This window comes from Babylonia areolata, chromosome 3 (genome assembly GCF_041734735.1).
Source record: "Babylonia areolata isolate BAREFJ2019XMU chromosome 3, ASM4173473v1, whole genome shotgun sequence".
In the NCBI taxonomy this organism is placed as follows: domain Eukaryota; kingdom Metazoa; phylum Mollusca; class Gastropoda; order Neogastropoda; family Buccinidae; genus Babylonia; species Babylonia areolata.
Window position 1 is genome coordinate 57,513,128 of NC_134878.1, and position 20,464 is coordinate 57,533,591.

Genomic DNA, 20,464 nt, shown 5'->3' on the forward strand with positions numbered 1-20,464 from the left:
TCATGAGCATCCTCCCCCCCACCCCACCACTACCCTCCCCCCATCCCCCAGCTGGATGACAACGATGGTCATCATCGATCTTGATGGACACACACACTACACTTACCAGAGATATGTTGGAAGTAATGATTTCCACACATGTACTTGTGTCAGTGGGACACTTTGTGAAGACAAAGAGGATATTTGTTTGGTTATGGTAACACACAGTTTTATTGTATGATGCGTGACATGAGTTGGAACACAGGGTTGTATTGGTCAGTGATGTTTTGTACACAGTATGGTATGTCACTGTTGGTGGTAGGTAAGCTTAATGAAGCTTGGTTTTACCACACATAGATCTACGTGTGAAAAGAGTGCATGCTGGTGAACATGTGATGAAAGGTGCTGAGAGGGTATAGGCTTTTTATATCAGTGATGTCCAGATATTTGAGATTTGGTTGTGTGTTTGTGTTCCAGGTGTGCTGCTTGTAGATGCTGCTTGTAGGTGCTGCTTTAGGTGCAGGGTGAACTTTTTACTGTGTGCTGCTTGTAGGAAGTACTTGAAGTAGGCAGTGTGTGCTGCCTTAGTGTGTGTTGCTTTTGCTAAGTAGGGTGAACTGCTTAGTGTGTGTGCTGCATTGTAAAGTAAACACTCTATAAAAACCACTCCATGTGCCCCTGCTATTGGTGTGAGGAGAGCAAGTGAGTGTGTGCATCAATTAGTCGATCCTATATCCCCCTGTCTGCTCCCCTCTCTCTTGGAATAGAATCGAACCAACCACACTTTTCCGAACAGTTTTTACACTAGGATAGGCTCTCAAGTCCTGATCAGCACATTGGATTTATACGAAATGTGTTGTTTTTCAAATACAGTGGATGTGGTGTCATATATATATATATATATATATATATATATATATATATATATATATATATATATATTGATCAGTCCAAATACTTTGACACCTCCTAGAAAATATCAAATCCATGAAATTAAATGCTGAATTGTGATGACAGTTCCATTTTGTTACATCTGATGGCAAATACTACAAACATTGTTGACACAAAATGCAGAATGGTAATGATAGGCTTGTTGTAAACAAAGCACACAATGTCAACATTGACATAAATCATAGATAAAATGCTGAATGGTGATGAGTTTTGTTTTGTTGCATGGCACACCATATCAACATTGATGGCATAAGTTGTGTTATATGGCACACATTATCAACATTGATAATATAAAACTCTGAATGGTGATGATAAGTGCAATATCAACATTGATGATATATAACACTGAATGGTCATGAATAAAAGCTTTGTACATTACATGTATGGCACAAATCCCCTGCTCTTGCAGCCAGTATATTCTGCTTTTAGTGCCTGCCTTCCTTTCTGTTTTTTCTGTTCCACAACATATGATTCCCGTCTGTTTGGGCCCTCTCCCTGGTTTATCAATGACCTTTGTATTCTCTCCATCTCTAACCCCGCAAGCACCCCACTTACTATCAGTTTTAATGTCAACAGCCACCTCAGGTACTATGTGTTTGCACCACCAAACTGATAAGCTGGATCTTCACATCTGCAACCACACTCAATGACAATTTCATCTGTGTACTCGTGATTTAAACTTCGGAGTCAAACCTTCTGTAGGCCAGTCTGCATGCCGGATGCTGACATGCTGGCGCCCGAAACGTTCAGTTAGGTGATTCCAAGCTGTTCTCTTTGTGCAGCACAGCTCAGTTCTTTCGTGCAGCTGTCATAGTCACTGGTAGAAGCGAGCATGCTCCATTGCTTGCGGTGCAAAGCCGCGAGCGCAACTGCTGTTAAGGTTGTATGAAGTCACTGTGCATTACACATGCAGCACACAGCAGACTGCATGATGAATGGGCATGGAAATAAGGTCAATCAACCGAAACGATGGTCACGGTCGCGTGAACGCCTGGATGCGTCACAACCAATACAAGCCCACATGTCATGTATCAGATTCGGGCCTGCTTGGTTTTAAGAGCCTTTTGCCTGAACGCTTCAAACGGACTTTTATCAATTAAAGGGTAAACAAGTAAACATTATGCTGCAGACTTCCTCTAGCATAAATTCCTTGGTGGAAAATATCTGCATGGGATAATATACTTTTACATGCACTCGTTTATTTTAGACTCATTTGTGTTTTGTTCCTCTGTCATCATGTTTTTCCAGTTCACACACTGTCACCCCTTCACATAGTCTCCCTTGTTGCACTCATAAACAGTACTTTTTGACCCGCTGTATTTATTCATTCTGGACTTTACACCTGATGACAGTGATAAGTCAAAACAATTTTAACATGATGGCTCTTTCCCATTGGAGGAAGGAATATGATAAGGTTATCAAAGTCATGTTTATTTTTGCCGTGGTCACGTACCTCTGCTTCTGTTCGCCAGTCCTCGGATCCTGATCCCTTTTCACACACAAAAAAAGCACGCACATCCAAGAGAAACCAACGTTCAACTGATGCATTCAAGTGACTGTCGCGCTCACATATCAGTGTGGCCAGTTTCTAGAACGATCCCAAGTAATGCTCTCGATCCGCATTTTCCCACTTCGTGAAGTGATAACGTTCTGCACGCAACGCAGGCAAAGGTCACTTCCGCTCGTTATTCTTCAGCACCCACCCCATCCCCGTTCTCTCACGAGGCAAAAAAAGCATCCCCACTTGCCTCCGGCTTCTTCTCTGTCTCCACTGTTTGTGTGTGTGTGTTGGGTGAGGGGAGGGCGGGCGTGTCTTGTGTGTGTGTGTGTGTGCGTGCGTCGGCTAGCGTGCGCGCGCGTGTGTGTGTGTGAGAGAGAGAGTAATGTACGTGTATGTGTGAGCGCGCCACGACTTCACTGAGTGAGCGAGCGACGGTCGTTGTGCATGTCTTGTAGTCACAGTGTGTGCAATAAGGCTCGTGTGTGTGTGTGTGCGCGCGCGTGTGTGTGTGTGTTTGTTCGTTCGTTCTTTTGCTTAACGTCTTTCCACATTTGTGATTTTAGACGAAAATCCATTATCTCCCCCACCCTACCCATGCCTTAAATCATCACTACTTTCCCGGTTCCTCTCTCCTCAATTAATATTTTGGTGCAGAAAATAACACCTCTTGTGCATAGGTTAGCTTTGAGCGTACTAGCGATGTTGCTAGGTGGATTGATAAGTACAGAGGTATCCTGACCCCAGTGTTGCCTGCTAACAATCTTTAATAAGTTGACTCGAGGCTTTTTCTAGCCTTTGTCAAGAGGTATTCCAAGTGTGTATTCAATGTCAGTTTTGATGTGAGATATACGCCACGGAATTTTACAACTTGTTTGCATTCTATCACTGACCCATCTATTTCAAAAATGGGCAATGTGTCGGGGTTATAACCAGGATTTCTGCTGCAGAGTCAATCCATTTTTTGACATATAGTTAGTCAGCTTATTTAGTTCTTCTTGATATAGCCTCTTAGTTGCATAATCTATCGATCTGAGAGGGTTTTTTTTTTTTCATTGTTAGTTTCATCCACATGCATACATCGTCTGCATATTGTACCTTTTCAACATTATTTGATAAAGACTGTGGAAGATACGTGAGTTAAGATGTTCAGTTGAAAAGTATTGGTACGATCACCGATCCTTGTGCGATTCCCATGTGTGTGTGTGTGTGTGTGTGTGTGTGTGTGTGTGTGTGTGCCAGTGTGTCTGTGTGTGTGTGTGTGAGTGTCTCTGTGTGTGTGTGTGTGTGTGTGTGTGTGTGTGTGTGTGTAGGCGCGCCAGTGCTGCAATCTGAGTATGCATATCTCGTCTGTCAGTGTCATCAGTAGTGTGTGTGTGTGTGTGTGTGTGTGTGTGTGTGTGTGCGCGCGCGCGCGCGCGCGGTATGCACTTGTGTGTGTGTGCACTTGTGTGTGTGTGATAATACTGATAATTATAATTATCTATATATATTGCGCTTACCCAGCTCGACTCTAAGCGCACGGATCGCCGGTTCAAGACACAGGAATATAATTTTTAAAACATTTGACAAACAAACTCTCTGAAAATACTATTTTTAAGAACACTAATATCACTCGATCACGATTCATGACATACCTCTCCAGCTTCATCACACACACACACACACACACACACACACACTGCGACGCACACAATTAATCGATCACATACACGCACACAAAAAGACGGTCAGGTCGGGTAGGGGGATCTCCGGTACTGTTGAACAGATATATTGTAAGATTAGACTTGAAACGGAATTAATAGTGAGACGGGGTCGACTGTAAATCTTCACTCGGTTAAAAAGGTGTACAGTGCAGAAGCAGTTAATGGATTTAAACATATACAAGCTATTTATGACTGTATATTCTCCCAGATACTGGATGTCAGTATAAATTTAATAAAAGTGGAGCATGCTAGCGGCACACTGTTGTTTGCGAGGAGCTTTCAAGATCAGATAGACGAGCAGCTCCACTGAATTTTTTGTTGTTGTTGTTGTTTTTTTTTGTGTTTTTTTTTTCAACATTTTTTATTCAGACAAAGGTTTACAGATACAGAATTTATATGTTTTGTGCATTAGAAAGTATAGGGTAGGCATATAATTAAGTTCTAAGTACTGACAAATCTATAACAGTAAAACAATATATGTTCAATGTCAAAGTTCCAAGGTATCATTGAAAAGCTTAATCTTGTATCAAACAATTATAAAGTGCCCATTTTTCCACAAACTTGTTATATTCCATAGTTATGTTAAAGGCATACTTGTCTATTTCATATGCCTGTTTGAGGTCTTTTTTGAACATTTGTAATGTTGGTTTTACTTTGTTGATTCTACATTTGTATATATAGAATTTAGCTGTCAATAAGATATATGAGAAACATTCATCAGTTTTCATTTTGTTATGTCCAAAAAGCACCAGTGTGTCATTCAGGTTAAGTCTATCACAATGTAAACACTTTTCTTTTAAATATCTCACAAACTCCTTCCAAAAATGTTGTACATGGTTACATTCCCATAAATAATGCAGAATTGTATCTCTTTCATCCTTACAAAAATTACACATGTTATGTGGGAGTATTCCCATCTTCATCAAAACCGAATTTGTCACAAGAATATGGTAATTAATTTTCATCTGGAACCATTTCAACCTTATTTCATGGATTTTTTTGGTATTGAAAAAAATGTTTTTCCAATCAAGCTTGTTTTCAAAAATCAAGTCCCAGTTTTTACAGGCATTTGGCTTTTCTGGTTTTCCAATTATTATTTCGTAGAAACATTTCGTTCCTCTTGTTTTTTGTTTTTGTTTTTTTGAGTAACATTTCTGCTGAGATTCTGTGACAGAAGGTAAGCCTATTAATAAAGAATCGCATGCACAGTTATCTGATTTGGAAAGAACGCACGAAGTGATCAGTGTTTTTGTTGCATCATTTGTGAGGCATCTCTGGATTGAACTAATTCGTTGGAGTTTGCAATTTTCAAAAGGCAGTTTGATAAACTTTTGTCACATGATCATTCATACTTTAAGTTTCAAATCAATAACGAATCATAAGTATCTTGCATTGCTTGTAAATAGGATATCATAGGAGCCTAATTTCAATGACGGAAGAGTACAATCAGAAGGAGACAGGTCTGGAACAGAAAAGAGAACAGATTCTGTTTTTCATCACAGCGGTTTAGTTTATTGTTCATCCAGCTTGTAATATCATGGGTACATTTAGATCACGAAGTTCATGAGCATTCTCTGCTGGGATTGACTTTGTACTTGAGTGTCGTCTGCAGAGTGGCTTTGGTGATATCAGACAGTGGTATACATAAGAATAAACTGGAACTGAGCACTGAGCCTTGTGGGACACCAAAAAGAAGAAAGGGAGTGGAAAGAATGTAAAATTGTTGGCAGACACAAACTGTTTCCTGTTCTTCAAGTAAGATTTGAACCGTCTGAGTGCTGAAGAACAAATAGCAAAAAATTTTAATAGTTTCTAACCGGGAAAAGGGAATTTGGTGATTAATAGTGCCAAATGCTGTGGTAAGGTCAAACAAGAGTAAAACAAAATTTTTGTCTTGATCCATAGCTGTAAACAGATCATTCATCAATCGCAAGAAAGTAGTCGATCTTAACTGAATGCTGTGTCCTGTTCGATAGGCTGACTGCATGGGCAGTGTTACAGAGGTTATTGTTTTGAAGATGTGAAATATGTTGTTAAGAACTACTTTTTTTTTTTTTTTCAATTTCGTTTTGAGACAAAAGGTAAATTTGAAACAGGCCCGTTTTTTTTGTTTTTTTTGTTTTTTGAGAAAGTGTGTGTGTGTGTGTGTGTGTGTGTGTGTGTGTGAGTTGTTAAATAATGTTGGGCCAGACCAAAAAGACACAAAAGGATCTGGAAGATAGTATTGTATGTCTGTGCAAAAAGGACAGAAGATTCTTCGTTGGTAAATAGTATGTGTTTTTGAATGATACAAAAAGGAGAAATTTTTTTTTTCTTATTCTCCTTCAGATCAAATAGATCCAATTCAGTTGTAACTTCAGTGGTCTCTCACCACCTTCATCAGCAAAATGGATACAGGAAATTTAAATCAAATCTTGGGCTGAACAGGCCGCATGCAAATGAACTGAGTTCACTGGCCATGCAGAAATGCAGCAGTGACCTCAATGCACTTACAGCCTGTCCAACCCAAATCAGTTCACTCACAGCCTGTCTAACCTATATCAGTTCACCTTGTCTGTCAAATCCAATTAATCAGTTCAATCACAGCTGTCCAACCGAAATCAGTTCATCTACAGCCTGTCTAACCCAAATCAGTCCACCCACAGCCTGTTAAACCCAAATCAGTTCACTCACAGCTTAGCCAACATAAATCAATTCACTCAAAGCCTGTCCAAAAGTTCAATTCACACACAGCCTGTTCAAACTAAATCAGTTCACTCACATGCTGTCCAACCCAAATCAGTTCACTCACAGCCTGTCCAACCCAAATCAGTTCCCTCACAGCCTAGTGTCCAACCCGAATCAGTTCATCTACAGCCTGTCCAACCCGAATCAGTTGAACCACAGCATGTCCAACACATTACTTTCCTCCATCACTTTTGCCGAGGAAAAAAAGCGCAGCATATCGGGGTCACTGAGAACGATCATGTAAACCAACAGGTGTGATTGAATCACCACCAACATCTAAGCCTTCACTGTAATTATTCACCAGAATTAGACAAATTCGAAACATTGCGCATTGGCAGTTCCCAGAACAACCAACAAATCACAAAATCTCCCCAGTCACAAAGGAGGTCACAAATGTCTCAGAAAAGGTAGACCGGCAGGCCAGTGTTCTTTTTTCTCCATGCAAAATGCCCTTCTCCCAACTCGTATTCTCCTTTCTTTTTTCCTTGTTCACATTTTCACAATACAATGACCAACCAACGGGGCTCCAATTTTTGTTGTTTTCTACACAATGGGCGGGAATCGATGAAACAGTTTCTGATTGTGTCAATGGGCGGAAATCGAAAACATGGCGACGCTTTTTTTTTCTTTTTTTAATAAAAAAAAAAAGTATTTCTTTTTGTTATATATATATACTGTGGGGCTCTTATATCTGGACAATGAATATAAGCTGCCGATTGAGTCTTACTGGAACTCAGCGACGTATGAGTCCAAATTCAGCTGCATGATATAATGGTCTCTCTCTCTCTCTCTCTTTGTTTTTGGTTATTTTCTCTTATCTATTATGTCTGACACTGACTCTCTCTGTGTGTGTGTGTGTGTGTGTGTGTGCGTGTGTAAAGCTGCAATATATATAATTGTCTCTTATCTAATACGTCTGACAGTGTGTGTGCGTGTGTGGTGTCAGTACACCTGCCTGTGTGCGTGCATAAGTAGAAAAATATATTTGAAAGTAATGAAGCAGGACACTGGTGTTGTATATATACAGATTCAGATCTAAATGGATCTCCATTGCAGCATTGTCATCATCCTCGTCTGTCATCTAATTGTTAAGAAAATAAAGTTCTGATTCTGTCGCCTTTTATATCCTGGATACGGTAACACGAGGGATGATCTTAGCTGTGATGCATTTGCCTAGCATGAAGAGTCGTCTATGACTATAGATTCAGAACAGACGTAGGACAATTCTTAATCAAACGAAAACATAACTGGATGGTGTAAACTGTCGCTTATTTGAAAGCTTCATCAGACTGGTGCCCTGCACTTTGGTCTTCGTCATAGTGACTTGTTCATCATGTGCCCATTTAGTGTTTGTGGGCACATAATGTACCTTTGTGTGCTTGTGGACAGACTATGTGCCCATTTGTGTGCTTGTGGACAGTCCATGTGCCTATTAATGTGCTAGTGGACACATCCTGTGCCTTTTGTGTGCTTGTGGACACGTTAATTTTATATTGTGTGCTTGTGGACATATGATTTATCCTTTGTGTGCTTGTGGCTACACCATGTCTTCTGTGTGACTGTGGACACAGGATTTACCCTTTTTTGTGCTTGTGGACACAGGATTTACCCTTTTTGTGCTTGTGAACACAGGATTTACCCTTTGTGTATTTGTAGACACAGGATTTATCCTCTGTGCGCGTGTGGGCAATGTGTCTTTTGTGTGACTGGACACATCAAATACCCTTTATGTGTTTGTGGACACATCATGTGCTCTTTGTATGCTTGTGGAAACATGTGAATTCTGTGTGCTTGTGGACATGTCATATACTGTGTGTGCTTGTCAACACATGATAAGCCCTTTATGTGACTGCAGACACATCATATACCCTTGTTGTGCTTGTGGACACATCATATACTCTTTGTGTGTTTGTGGACACATGTGCTTTTTTGTGCTTGAGGACACATCATGTGCCCTTTTTGTGCTTATGGTAATATCATACACCTTTGTGTGCTTGTGGACATAGGTTTGACCCATTGTGTGCTTGTGGAAATAGGATTTACCCTGTGTTTGTGGGTACACCATGTCTTTTGTGTTACTGTAGACACATCATTTACCCTTCATGTGCTTGTGGACACAGGATTTACCCTTTGTGTATTTGTGGACACCTGGATTTATCCTTTGTGTGGTTGTGGGCACAATGTGTCTTTTGTGTGACTGGACACATCAAATACCCTTTGTGTGCTTGTGGACATATCATAATACCTTTACGTGCTTGTGGACGCATAATGTGCCCTTTGTGGAACATCATGTGCACTTTGTGTGCTTGTGGAAACACCATGTGCCTTTTGTGTGCTTGTGGACATGTCATATGCTCTGTGTGCTTGTCGCCACACCATAAGCCTTTTAAGTAATTGCAGACACATCATATACCATTGTTGTGCTTGTGGACACATATGCTTTTTGTTTGCCTGTGGACACATCATATACTCTTAGTGTATTTGTGGACACATCATATATTCTTTGTGTGCTTGTGGACACATCATGTACCTTTTCTGTGCTTGTGGAAAATATTATATATCTTTGTGTGCTTGTTGACACATGTGCTTTTTTGTGCTTGAGGACACATCATGTGCCCTTACTGTGCTTGTGGTAATATCATATACCTTTGTGTGCTTGTGGACACAGGATTTACCCATTGTGTGCTTGTGGGCACAGTGCCTTTTGTGTGCTTGTTGACTAGACAGCATTAATCTGAAATATTGTGAAACAGCTTTCATTTGATATCCTTATAACAATGGAACTGATGCAGGTGTTTCGGTATTATGTTGACCAGACAGTAAAGTTACATTATATGCAATACAGTCACACTATACACAGTGCAGTCACACTATACACTGTAGTCACACAATATTCTTATCACCCATCATACAGTCACAGACAACACCAGCACCCTCACACAGTACAATCACCCATCATACAGCCATAAAGAACACCAACACCATCACAAAGTGCAAACACCCATCATACAGTCACAGAGAACACCCAACACCTTCACACAGAACAAACACCCATCATACAATCACAGAGAACACCATCACCTTACAGTCACACACAATGCAATCACCCATCATACTGTCACAGAAAACACCAACACCCTCACAAAAAGTTGTGTCAGTCATCGCAGCACTCAATCAGTTTTACTAGAGATCAAATGAGGAGTGGAACCCACAGTGACACTGATGTTACACTGATGAGTGTCAAAAGAGGACTGAAATGTCACTCCTTTGTAAATACAGACATAGCGAGCATTGACACACACTGCCACTTCTTCATTAGTTCTTTCCACTGCTGTTGCAAAAAAAAAGGCTCACCTCCTCAAATGTTCTGCGTAATACTGCTGTGACTGAACTATCTGTCCCTATAAAACCTTACACTCTCTCATAAAACTGCAGGCTACAAATATTCTTGGCCTGACAATACCATCAGTCTGACCATGTGTAAGTGTGTATATGATTTGAGGCATTAACTTCAATGCTCCACCAGTCTAACCATGTCTAATTGTGCCTATGATCTGTGGCAGTGACTTCACTGACCATCAGTCTAACGATGTCTAAGTGTGTTTACTGATCTGTGGCAGTTACTTCATTGCTCCATCAGCCTTACCTTTTCTAAGTGTGTTTACTGATCTGTGGGAGTGACTGCACTGCCCTATCAGTCTGTGTATAATCATGTTTACTGACCTGTGGCAGTGATTTCACCGCACCATCAGTCTCACCATGTATAAGTGTGTCTACTGATCTGTGGCAGTGACTTCACTGCACCAAAGTCTAACTTTGTCTAACTGTGCCTATGAAATGTGGCAGTGATTTAACTGCACCATCAGTCTCACCATGTAGAAGTGTGTCTACTGATCAGTGGTTGTGACTTCACTGCACCAGTCTAACCATGTGTAAGTGTGTCTATGATCTGTGGCAGTGACTTCTATGCTTCATCAGTCTAACCATGTATAAGTGTGTCTGTGACCTATGGCAGGAACTTCACAGCACCATCAGTCTAACCATGTCTAAGTGTGTCTATCATCTGTAGCAATGACTCACTGTTCTGCTGGTTTCCAAAACAATTAGGTACCACCACCCTCCACACAATGACACAACACACAGGCTATCACCACAATGAAAAACAAACAAATAAACAAAGAAATAGTTCTTACTACCTAATGATGACTCCATATTGTTCACTTCTTACCAGGTCTACACTGACCTGTAATGTCGAACAGCAGCTAACAACATGGTAATCTGAAAACTAAACATACAGTAATATAAATATACTTTTCTCAATCCAATGAAAAATAAATGTCGCCCTATTTAGAACATGCGGAATGGTATTTCACAGTATCCAACTGGTTTAAAACAAAGCTGATGACAATATGCGCTGGATGTTAAGACACTATAAACATTTGGTAAAAATGACATTGCCATAGTGAAGCTGATGCAACAAAAGCAACTGATGAAACAAAGGACAATTTTGATGCAATTGTAACCACTCAACAGGACTGAAGGTTGTTTGCTTTTTTTTTCTTTTTCATTTCTTTCAACAGACAAGAGAACTACCCCTAGTGACAAATACATCTAGACAGAGAGACCAGTCTCCATGGACCAGTTCTGTTCTGAAGAAAAATATAGCCTCATGATTGTTCACAAGTTAACAGATAATCAGATGCGCATACTGATTAAAGAACCCCCCACCCACAAAGAACGAGAATTGCAACACTGACATCACACAAGTAAATGTTAAAAACTGATGTTCATGACATTCTTCCTTTACTCCATGCCTTGTGTTTTTGATCAGACTGTGTGTGACAGTGTGTGTGGCTTGTAGACAGAAAACCCTGTCACCTGACAATGCTCTTCTCACAAACACAGGCAGGTGAAAGTGATCCATTGTTCAATTTAATCAATTCTGCTTCAGCTGATCCCGTCAATGATCAACTCTTTCACCTTTCCTTTCTGAAGTAATGTGCTGAAATAAAACCACCAGTTGTCATCCACTGACATTTTTTTTGTGCAAGGTAATGTGCTAAATTAAAACCTTCTGTTGTCATCCGTTGACAAAACTTATCACCAGTTATCCATAATGTTTTCAATGATCACTGATGATTTAAAGCAATAAAAATGAGGTATCCATGGGTCCAATGATCACTGATGATGGAAACAAAAGACGCAATAGAAAATGACAACAGTGACAAGGTCTGTCACACCCTGACAACACTGACTTCCATATGTGGTACTGGCCAATGATCCATGGGAAGTAACCACAAGTGGAACAGACCCATATCTATGGGAATAGCCACAAAGCTGTATTGACACACATGATCTACAGGAAATAACCACAAGTGGAAATGACATGCATGATCTATGGAAGACAACCACTAATAGTACTGACACATAATCTGTGGGAGATAACTACAAGTGGTACTAACACATGATCCATGGGAGATAACCAAAAGTGGTACTGACACGATCTATGGGAGATAACTACAAGTGCTGACCCATGAATTATGGGAAAAAACACAAGTGCTGGCCCATGATCTGAGGGAAATAACAACAAATAAAAGTGACAAACACAATCTATGGGAAATAACCACAAGTGCTGACCAATGATCTATGGGGGAAAAAAAACAACAAACCAACAACAACAAAACTCCACAAGTACTGACCCATGATCAATGGGAGACAACCACAAGTGCTTACCCATGATCTATGGGAAATAACCACAAACAGCAGTGACACACATGCTCAAAGGGAAATTACAAGTGCTGACCCACGATCTTTAGGAAATATCCACAAGCACTGACCTATGATCTATAGGAAATAACCAGAAGTGGTACTGAAACACATTATCTAAGGAAATAACCATGTGGTACTTACTGACAAACATGATCTGTGGAGATAACCACAAGCAGCAGTGATACAGTACCCAAGATCTATGGGAGATAATATAATCTACAAGCGCCGACCCATGATCTAAGGGAGATAACCACAAGCCGCTGAGGAAACAGTGCTTACCTTCACGAGGACAACACCTAAGACAGTCATAATTTGCTGTGAAGGTTGAACTTTGGCAGAAAACCAGAGAATATAAAGAGACACAATGAAGATAGAAATGAAGATACAAATAAAAATAAAAAAGACACACCACACTAAAACAAAATTTGTTGCTGTCCCCTGTCAAATATCAGCAGTGATACAGAACAGTTTCAGATCTGTTTCAGTACCAAGAAGTTGAGGTGGTGTGTGAACTGATAGATATGGATGATATATACTACATCACACCTTAAAAAAAAAATTAAAAAAAAAAAAAAAAAAATTCTGTTTCAGTACCAAGAAGTTGAGAAGGTGTGTGGACTGATAGATATGGATCATATATGTTTCACCACACCTTGGCAAAAAAAAAAAAAAAAAGAAAAAAAAAAGAAAAAAAAAAGCAAGCAAGCAAGAAACAGATGCCTGACTATCGCATAAACCCAACACTTAGGTCAGGCCTTGAGAGCCTGCTCTAGGTTTGTGTAAAACATGAACATATAATCCAACAAAGTAAACAAATAAGTCACAGACTTGAAGTGGGGTGTGTGTTCTGCTGGGGTCAGGAACTCTCACAGGACTGAGGCTCTCCAGGGAAGAGCAGACAACATTTGAGTTTTCTCCCTTCCTCGGTTGAAACCTGCATGCAGTGACATATCATCACCATCATTTGTAAACACCATCACATCACTGTCAACACTGTTAGTGATACAACTACATCATCATCATCAATATAAACACCATGACATCACTGTCAACACTGTAAATGATACAAGTACAACTACATCATCATCACTGATGATGAAATACCATCACATTACTGTGAACACTGTATGTGACAAAACTACATCATAATCATCAACGTAATCACTATCACATCACTGTCAACACAGTAAATGACACAAATATAAGATCATCAATGCAAAAACCATCACATTAATGTAAACACTGTAAATGACAGAACCACAGCTTTATCACCTGACAGTGTGTTCTGACACACAAGGACAGACAGCGGACCAACCTGTTTTGCCTACAGATACATGACAAGAACAGCTATGGACAGACAACAGACTGACCTGAGTCTTATCTACAGATATATGACACATTAGGACAGAAAATAGACTGAATTGTGTTTTACCTACAGATAACACACACAGTGGACTGACCTGTGTCTTATTTAATGATATATATGACACATAAGGACAGACAGTGGGCTGACCTGTGTCTTACAGATATGATACATAACTAAGGACAGACAGTGGACTGACCTATGTCCTACCTACAGATATGACACAAAACTAAGGACAGACTACACAGATCATGTTTGTCAGTGGACTGACCTGTGTCTAACCTACAGACACGACACATAACTAAGGACAGACAAGTGGACTGACCTGATGCTGTGTGGTCACCGGGGGAGGCATCCTGTGCCTGGGGTCCTCCACCTGTCCATCACCCCCGATGTCTGGGCTGTCAGTCTGCATCCCTGTTTCTATGAAGACTATCCCTGTTTCCATGGGGACTATCCCTGTCTTCATAAAGACTATCCCTGGTTCCACGGATAGTCTCCATCCCTGTTTTCATGAAGAGCATCCCTGTTTCCATGGACAGTATCCATGGAGACTATCCCTGGTTCCACTGATAGTCCCCATCCCTGTTTCCATGGTCAGTCTTTCTCCCTGTTTCCTTTGAGAGTATCCCTGGCTCCGTGGGTAGAGTCTCCATCCCTGTTTCCACGGAGAGTCTTTGGACGTGTTTCCTTTGAGAGTATCCCTGTTTTTTTTTGTGCATGGATAGAGTCTCCATTCCTGTTTCCATGGAAAGTCTCTGTCCCCGTTTCCTTTGAGAGTATCCCTGTTTCCATGGAAAGTCTCCATTCCTGTTTCCATGAGAGTCTCTGGTTTCACGGAGTCCATCCCTGGTTCCATGGGGAGAGTCTCCATCCCTGAGTTCAGCGAGTCTCCATGTTTTCATGGAGTCTATCCATAGTCCCATGGAGAGATCCCTGTTTCCTTGGACAGAGTTTCCATCCCTGTCTTCTGGGGCAGCCTCCATCCCTGTTTCCATAGAGACTGTCAGTTGGTGGAGAGGGCCTCCATCCTTGGTTCCATGGAGAATCATCCCAGATTGTACAGTCATACCTGTTTTTGATGTGAGAGTCAACCCTGTTTTGACTGAAAGACTGTTTCCATGATCGGAATCAAACATGATACTGTGGTGGGAGTTGATCAGCGGTCATTTCTATGTATTTTCTCTATGTATCTTTCACCTTACTATATTTCAATGTATTTACATGTTTATTTCGTCGAATGATTTTACATCATTTTTTGTTACTGTTTTACACAAACCTAGGGTGGGCTGTCAAGGCCAGATAAGTGTATTGGGTTTATGCTAAAGTCACACAACTGCTCCTTTATTTTTTTTTAACAGCAGATAAGGTGTAGCATACTATATTGATCAGTTCGCATGCTTTGACACCTTGAAATTGAAACTGTTCTCTGTGGAAGAGTGCACTCCATGTGTCCACAGTTAAAATCATTCCAGATTTCACAGAGTGAGTCTTTCAGATTTGTAAACGGAGAGAAATTCAAGCTGATGGTTTCTAAGTCGTTTTTGTGACAGAAGTAATCAGACTGCGTGCTGCCACAATGCAAACGGGGGTTAAACGCTTCATACATGTCTGTACCAGCAGACTCCGCCCTCTTTCCATCATGGGAATCACCTGGGTTTCCATGGTCACAGTCACCCAGGTTGCCAAAGCCAGGGTCTTCCTGGTTGCCATGGTCTCCCTGGTCACCACGGTCTTCCTGGTTGCCATAGTCTTCCTGGTTTCCAGAGTCAGGCTCTTCTTGGTTTCCGAAACCTGGGTCTTCCTGGTTCCCACTGTCAGGGTCAGCATCAGAGTCTGCGTCAGAGTCATCAGAGTCATCCTCTTCACTGGACTCTTCGTCGGACTCTTCCTGGATGTTGGTCAGTCTGGGTGCTGATTTCCTCATCTGGAGAATGCGCTCCTGGTCCTCCTCAGAGCTGTTGATGAAGTCGTTCCAGGCCTGCACAGTCACACACTGCCACCACTGACCACACACAATGACTCTGGCAAACAAACTTGGCAAACAAACTACTCTCCTCATCTCTGTGTGTGTGTGTGTGTGTGTGTGTGTGTTTGTGTGAGATGTACAATGAATGTGTGTGTATACAAGTATATATACATGTGTGTGTGTGTGCTTTAGCATGATGAGTGTCTGTGTGTGTGTGTGTGTGTGTGTGTGTGTGTGTGTGTGTGTGTGTGAGTGTATTTGTATTGTATGATGTGTGTTGTGTGTGTGTGTGTGTGTGTGTGTGTGAGTGTATTTGTATTGTATGATGTGTGTGTGTGTGTGTGTGTGTGTGTGTGTGTGTGTGTGTGTGTGTGTGTGTGTGTGTGCATGTGCATGTACATGTGTGTGTGTAGTGACCTGCATCTTGTCACGCTGCTGGAGGAGCTGAGCGAAGGGGGAGGTTTTGGTGCTGTAGGTGGGGGTCAGCACATCACTGCTCTGCTCTCCATCCTTCCCCAGGCTCAGCAGATGTTTGACTGCACACAACGCACACTGCCAGTGTCGCACACTGCCAGAAACATCCCTCATCAACACAATACAATCTGCGTCTTTGCACTGTTCCCGCAAGTGTTTTCGCTATGTTCCCTCAACCACCACAAGTATTTTCACTATGTTCTCCCAACCACCACAAGTGTTTTCACTATGTCCACCCAACCCCTAAAGGACGTGTGTGTGTGTGTGTGTGTGTGTGTGTGTGTGTGCGTGTGTGTGTTCTGTGTGTGTGTGTGTTTATCATACTGCATTCCTCCTGACCCCAAACTGACCTGTGTGTCAGTGTGTGTCAAACACTATGTTCTCCTTACCCCAAAAGGACCTGTATGTGTGTGTCACATACTGTGTTCCCCCTATGTGTGTGTTTCACTTACTATATTCCTCCAACCCAAAAAGGATGTGTGTGTCAGTGTGTGTCACATTCTGTGTTCACCTGACCCCAAAAGGACATGTCTGTGTCAGGTACTGTGTTCTCCCCTGACCTCAAAAGAACCTGTGCGTCACATACTGTGTTCCCCTGACCCACAAAAGATTGTGTCACATACTGTGTTCACCCTGACCCCAAAAGGATGTGTGTGTCAGTGCGTGTCACACACTGTGTTCCTCCTGACCGCAAAAGGACATGTGTGTGTCACATACTGTATTTCATGTGTGTCAGTGTGTCACATACTGTGCTTCACATTGACATGCATCAGTGTGAGCCACATACTGTGATCAGTGCGTCGTGCCTGGCGGGCCCCACAACGGCGGTACATGCCGGTCAGACAGGCCTCCAGGGAGGAAGAGCGGGGACGTGTACGCAGTCGCCGCCGGGGGGAGGACTGGTGGGCATTAGTTCTGGACTGGGCAGGTAAGTCTTCCTCATCCGTGGACTGCCCACTCTGGTTCTCCAGAATGCTGCGAGCACACATCTCTCATCATCAACAACTCTTCCCCACCTTTGGACTGCCAGCTCTGGTCCTCCAGAATGCCTACAAGCACACATCACCCCTCAACAACTCTTCTTCATCTGTTGACTATCTTGCACTCTGGCTCTCTAGAACGCTGTGTGCACACACTGCTCACCTGTTGACTGCCCTTTTTGGTTCGCCAGAATGCTGTATGCACAAATAACTCCTCAACAACAGGGATTCCCATCAACACAGTGGTGCCACATCATTTCTGACATTTCATCATACAGACTATCTTGTGTTGACTAGGATTAAAAAAAAAAAAAAATCAACTGGGTTTATTCAACCAACTGACCTGTATAATGAGCTGAATGAATCTGCTGTATTTTTCACAATAAACATTTCAAATATAACCCCATTTCATAAACTTTGATGCTCTGCTTTTGAATCAATTTTAGTTACATGTCATTCTCATTTTCTGGACATTGTTGGGGTGGGCATATGGGGGATACTGTCATTAATTTTCACAGAGGTTTAGTCGCAACATAATGTGCCACCTTCTTGCTAGGTAATTATATTAAAATAAAAAGTTGGCAATGCCACATTCATTCAGTCTATGCCAATCAGACAGCTGCTCTTTCCTTAAGGAGGCCCCTTAACCATGTATACCTCTGGTAAACAAAAATCATCATCAATAACTGAGTAAGTGTTAGTTTGAGTAGTCGTAGTAGTGACACTAATATTATTACAATATTAGTAATGAGACTGGTTCAAGCCTGAGCCTCTAACTCTAACAATATCCTGGCAACCTAACAGTGGCCTCGCTGCCTGTGTTCATTTTAACTTGTTTTTAAGCCTAACTCTTGATTTAAAAAAGAAATACAGCTGATGCAGTATTGTATAAGGATCAATCTGCACACTTTTTTAGTTTTCAATTGACTGATGTGTCAACATCAAGATTGTATATATATATATATATATATATATATGTGTGTGTGTGTGTGTGTGTGTGTGTGTGTGTGTGTTTGGGCATACCCACCTGGGTGTGTGATGTGAGAATGAGGGAAAGAGAAAAGCTCAGCATTATCATTATTATGTAATGTATGCATTTGTGTTTGTGTATGTGTGACCAATAACTGTGAGACAGGGGTAAACATGTATGGAAAAAATCTGGGTGTGCATGAAACATGATTATCAGTACTTAAAAGTGTTAACAATAATTATTAACATTCATACATTCAAATTAATCAAAGTGTGTGTGCATAATTATATTTGTTAATGGCAATATGGGTGTGTAAGAGTGCCACTGAGGACAAACGGAAATGAGCTTCATGGCTTGTACAGTATGCAGACCTGAGAAAATGGAAAATTTATAAGTTGCATCACAGTGAGAATACACTGGGTTGTACATGTATTTCATCATTTCCTTTTTAACAAGACTGACCACTGACAATTGGGACAAAAGAGTATGACAGCAGTCCAAGCAACACTAATCCCACATATAATCTGTCAAAAGAAAATGAATTCTGTTTTTTTTTAGAAAACGCTGTCTGCTTCCTGTAACTAGTGTAAACCGTGTGAAAGAAAGTAAACAGCTGATCCGAAAGTAAAAGGGTCGAAATCCATTTCATGAAGTATTGAACAGAAAACTATGGACTTACTGCATATCATTATCTTGCACGTAAGGACCGAAAAAGATGTCTTTATTTTCCCTTCCAACTCCCATTGTGGAGGCAAGTTCAGACTAGGTAGCCAACAAGAAAAGCTGCGCACGATTGACACACACAAACAAGACAGGCACTGGAGCAGTTACGCAGGAAGTGAAGGTGTGACCCGTTTGTTGTGAAGGTCTTGCTTCACATTGATGACATTTGAAAACCGGAAGCACCCGAAATAATCAAATTAAATAAAGAATAGAGGAACGAAATTAATAAATAGGTATATAAAAAAACTATCTTTAAAACTTACAAAAATGAAAAAAAAAGTTAAATAAATAACTAAATAAAGGATCATCCGAAAAATTACCGAAATCTAACGGAACCGACCAAGTTTGTCAATTGGATGTGCTCTGCTGTGCTGTGTGTGTGTGTGTGTGTGTGTGTGTGTGCGCGCTCGCGCGCGCGTGACTCACGATTACTGATTAGTTACTAATAAATTAACCCATAGATTATATTGTCATGTTTTATATTGTATGCTGAAGATATTACTTTGTCATTTTCTTCTGCTAGATGGTTGAATAAGGCTGTTATGTACCATGAGGACTTTGCCATGAATGGTAACTAGAAGGTAATGGTCCTAAAACCAGTTGCCAGATTTTTAGCAGTCGACAAATTACAGTTGATATTGTTAGGCAATGGGAATATAATTCATGATGCTGTTGATTCACTCAAACATCTTGGAATAACTTTTAATCAAAATGGCAGATTTTGAAAGGAAGGACGTATATTGATATGTGTATATGCACATGCGGGTACATCAGGTGTTGGGGTCAATATATTAGGCTACACAGCACACACACACACACACATATATATATACATTGAGAGAGAGACAGACAGAGAGACAGAGATGGGTACATCATTTGTTGGACTATTTCTCTTTATAGATGTAGATAATTATATAATGTGGAGTGATGGCCTAGAGGTAATGCGTCCGCCTAGGAAGCAAGTGAATATGAGCGTGCTGGTTGAATCATGGCTAAGCCGCTGATATGTTCTCCCCATCCACTAGACCTTGAGTGGTGGTCTGGACGCTAGTTATTCGGATGAGACGATAAACCAAGGTCCCATGTGCAGCATGGACTTAGCGCACCTAAAAGAACCCACGGCAACAAAAGGGTTGTTCCTGGCAAAATTCTGCTGAAAAATCCACTTCGATTGGAAAAACAACTAAAACTGCACGCAGAAAAAAATACACACCAAAAAAATGGTGGCGCTGTAGTGTAGTGACACGCTCTCCCTGGGGAAAACAGCCCGAATTCCACAGAGAAATCTGCTGTGACAAAAAAGAGAAATACAATACAATAATATATATATATATCATGTACATGTGAGTAAAGTG

At 41.1% G+C, this 20,464-nt stretch overlaps 2 protein-coding genes across 3 annotated transcripts in view; both read right to left on the reverse strand.

Moving 5' to 3' along the window:
- LOC143280143 (heparan sulfate glucosamine 3-O-sulfotransferase 1-like) overlaps window positions 1–2,644 on the reverse strand; it is a 33,708-nt gene extending 31,064 nt beyond the window's left edge. The window contains exon 1 of one of the 2 annotated variants that reach the window (XM_076584718.1): window positions 2,384–2,644. The gene's annotated coding sequence lies outside the window, so the exon portion shown is untranslated. Of the gene's footprint in view, window positions 1–1,623; window positions 2,204–2,383 lie in introns of those variants that run through there. The other variant, XM_076584721.1, reaches the window with a different exon arrangement.
- Window positions 2,645–11,406: 8,762 nt separating this feature from the next.
- On the reverse strand, window positions 11,407–19,238 carry LOC143280144 (uncharacterized). Its single transcript, XM_076584722.1, has 5 exons — window positions 19,066–19,238; window positions 17,224–17,411; window positions 16,380–16,498; window positions 14,319–15,974; window positions 11,407–13,564 (listed from the first exon to the last, which is right to left on the reverse strand). Exons 1-4 carry the CDS (start codon window positions 19,128–19,130, stop codon window positions 15,348–15,350), a joined length of 999 nt encoding a protein of 332 aa, XP_076440837.1. The 5' UTR covers window positions 19,131–19,238; the 3' UTR covers window positions 11,407–13,564; window positions 14,319–15,347.
- Between the last annotated feature and the right edge of the window lie 1,226 nt (window positions 19,239–20,464).

Coding starts and splice junctions, on each gene's coding strand:
- LOC143280144 (XM_076584722.1), bottom strand. CDS start 19,130: ATGGGAGTTGGAAGGGAAAATAAAGACATCTTTTTCGGTCCTTACGTG. Junction 16,499..17,223: donor GGCACGACGCACTGATCACA/GTATGTGGCTCA, acceptor CGTTGTGTGCAG/TCAAACATCTGCTGAGCCTG. Junction 15,975..16,379: donor AGCAGCGTGACAAGATGCAG/GTCACTACACAC, acceptor GTGACTGTGCAG/GCCTGGAACGACTTCATCAA.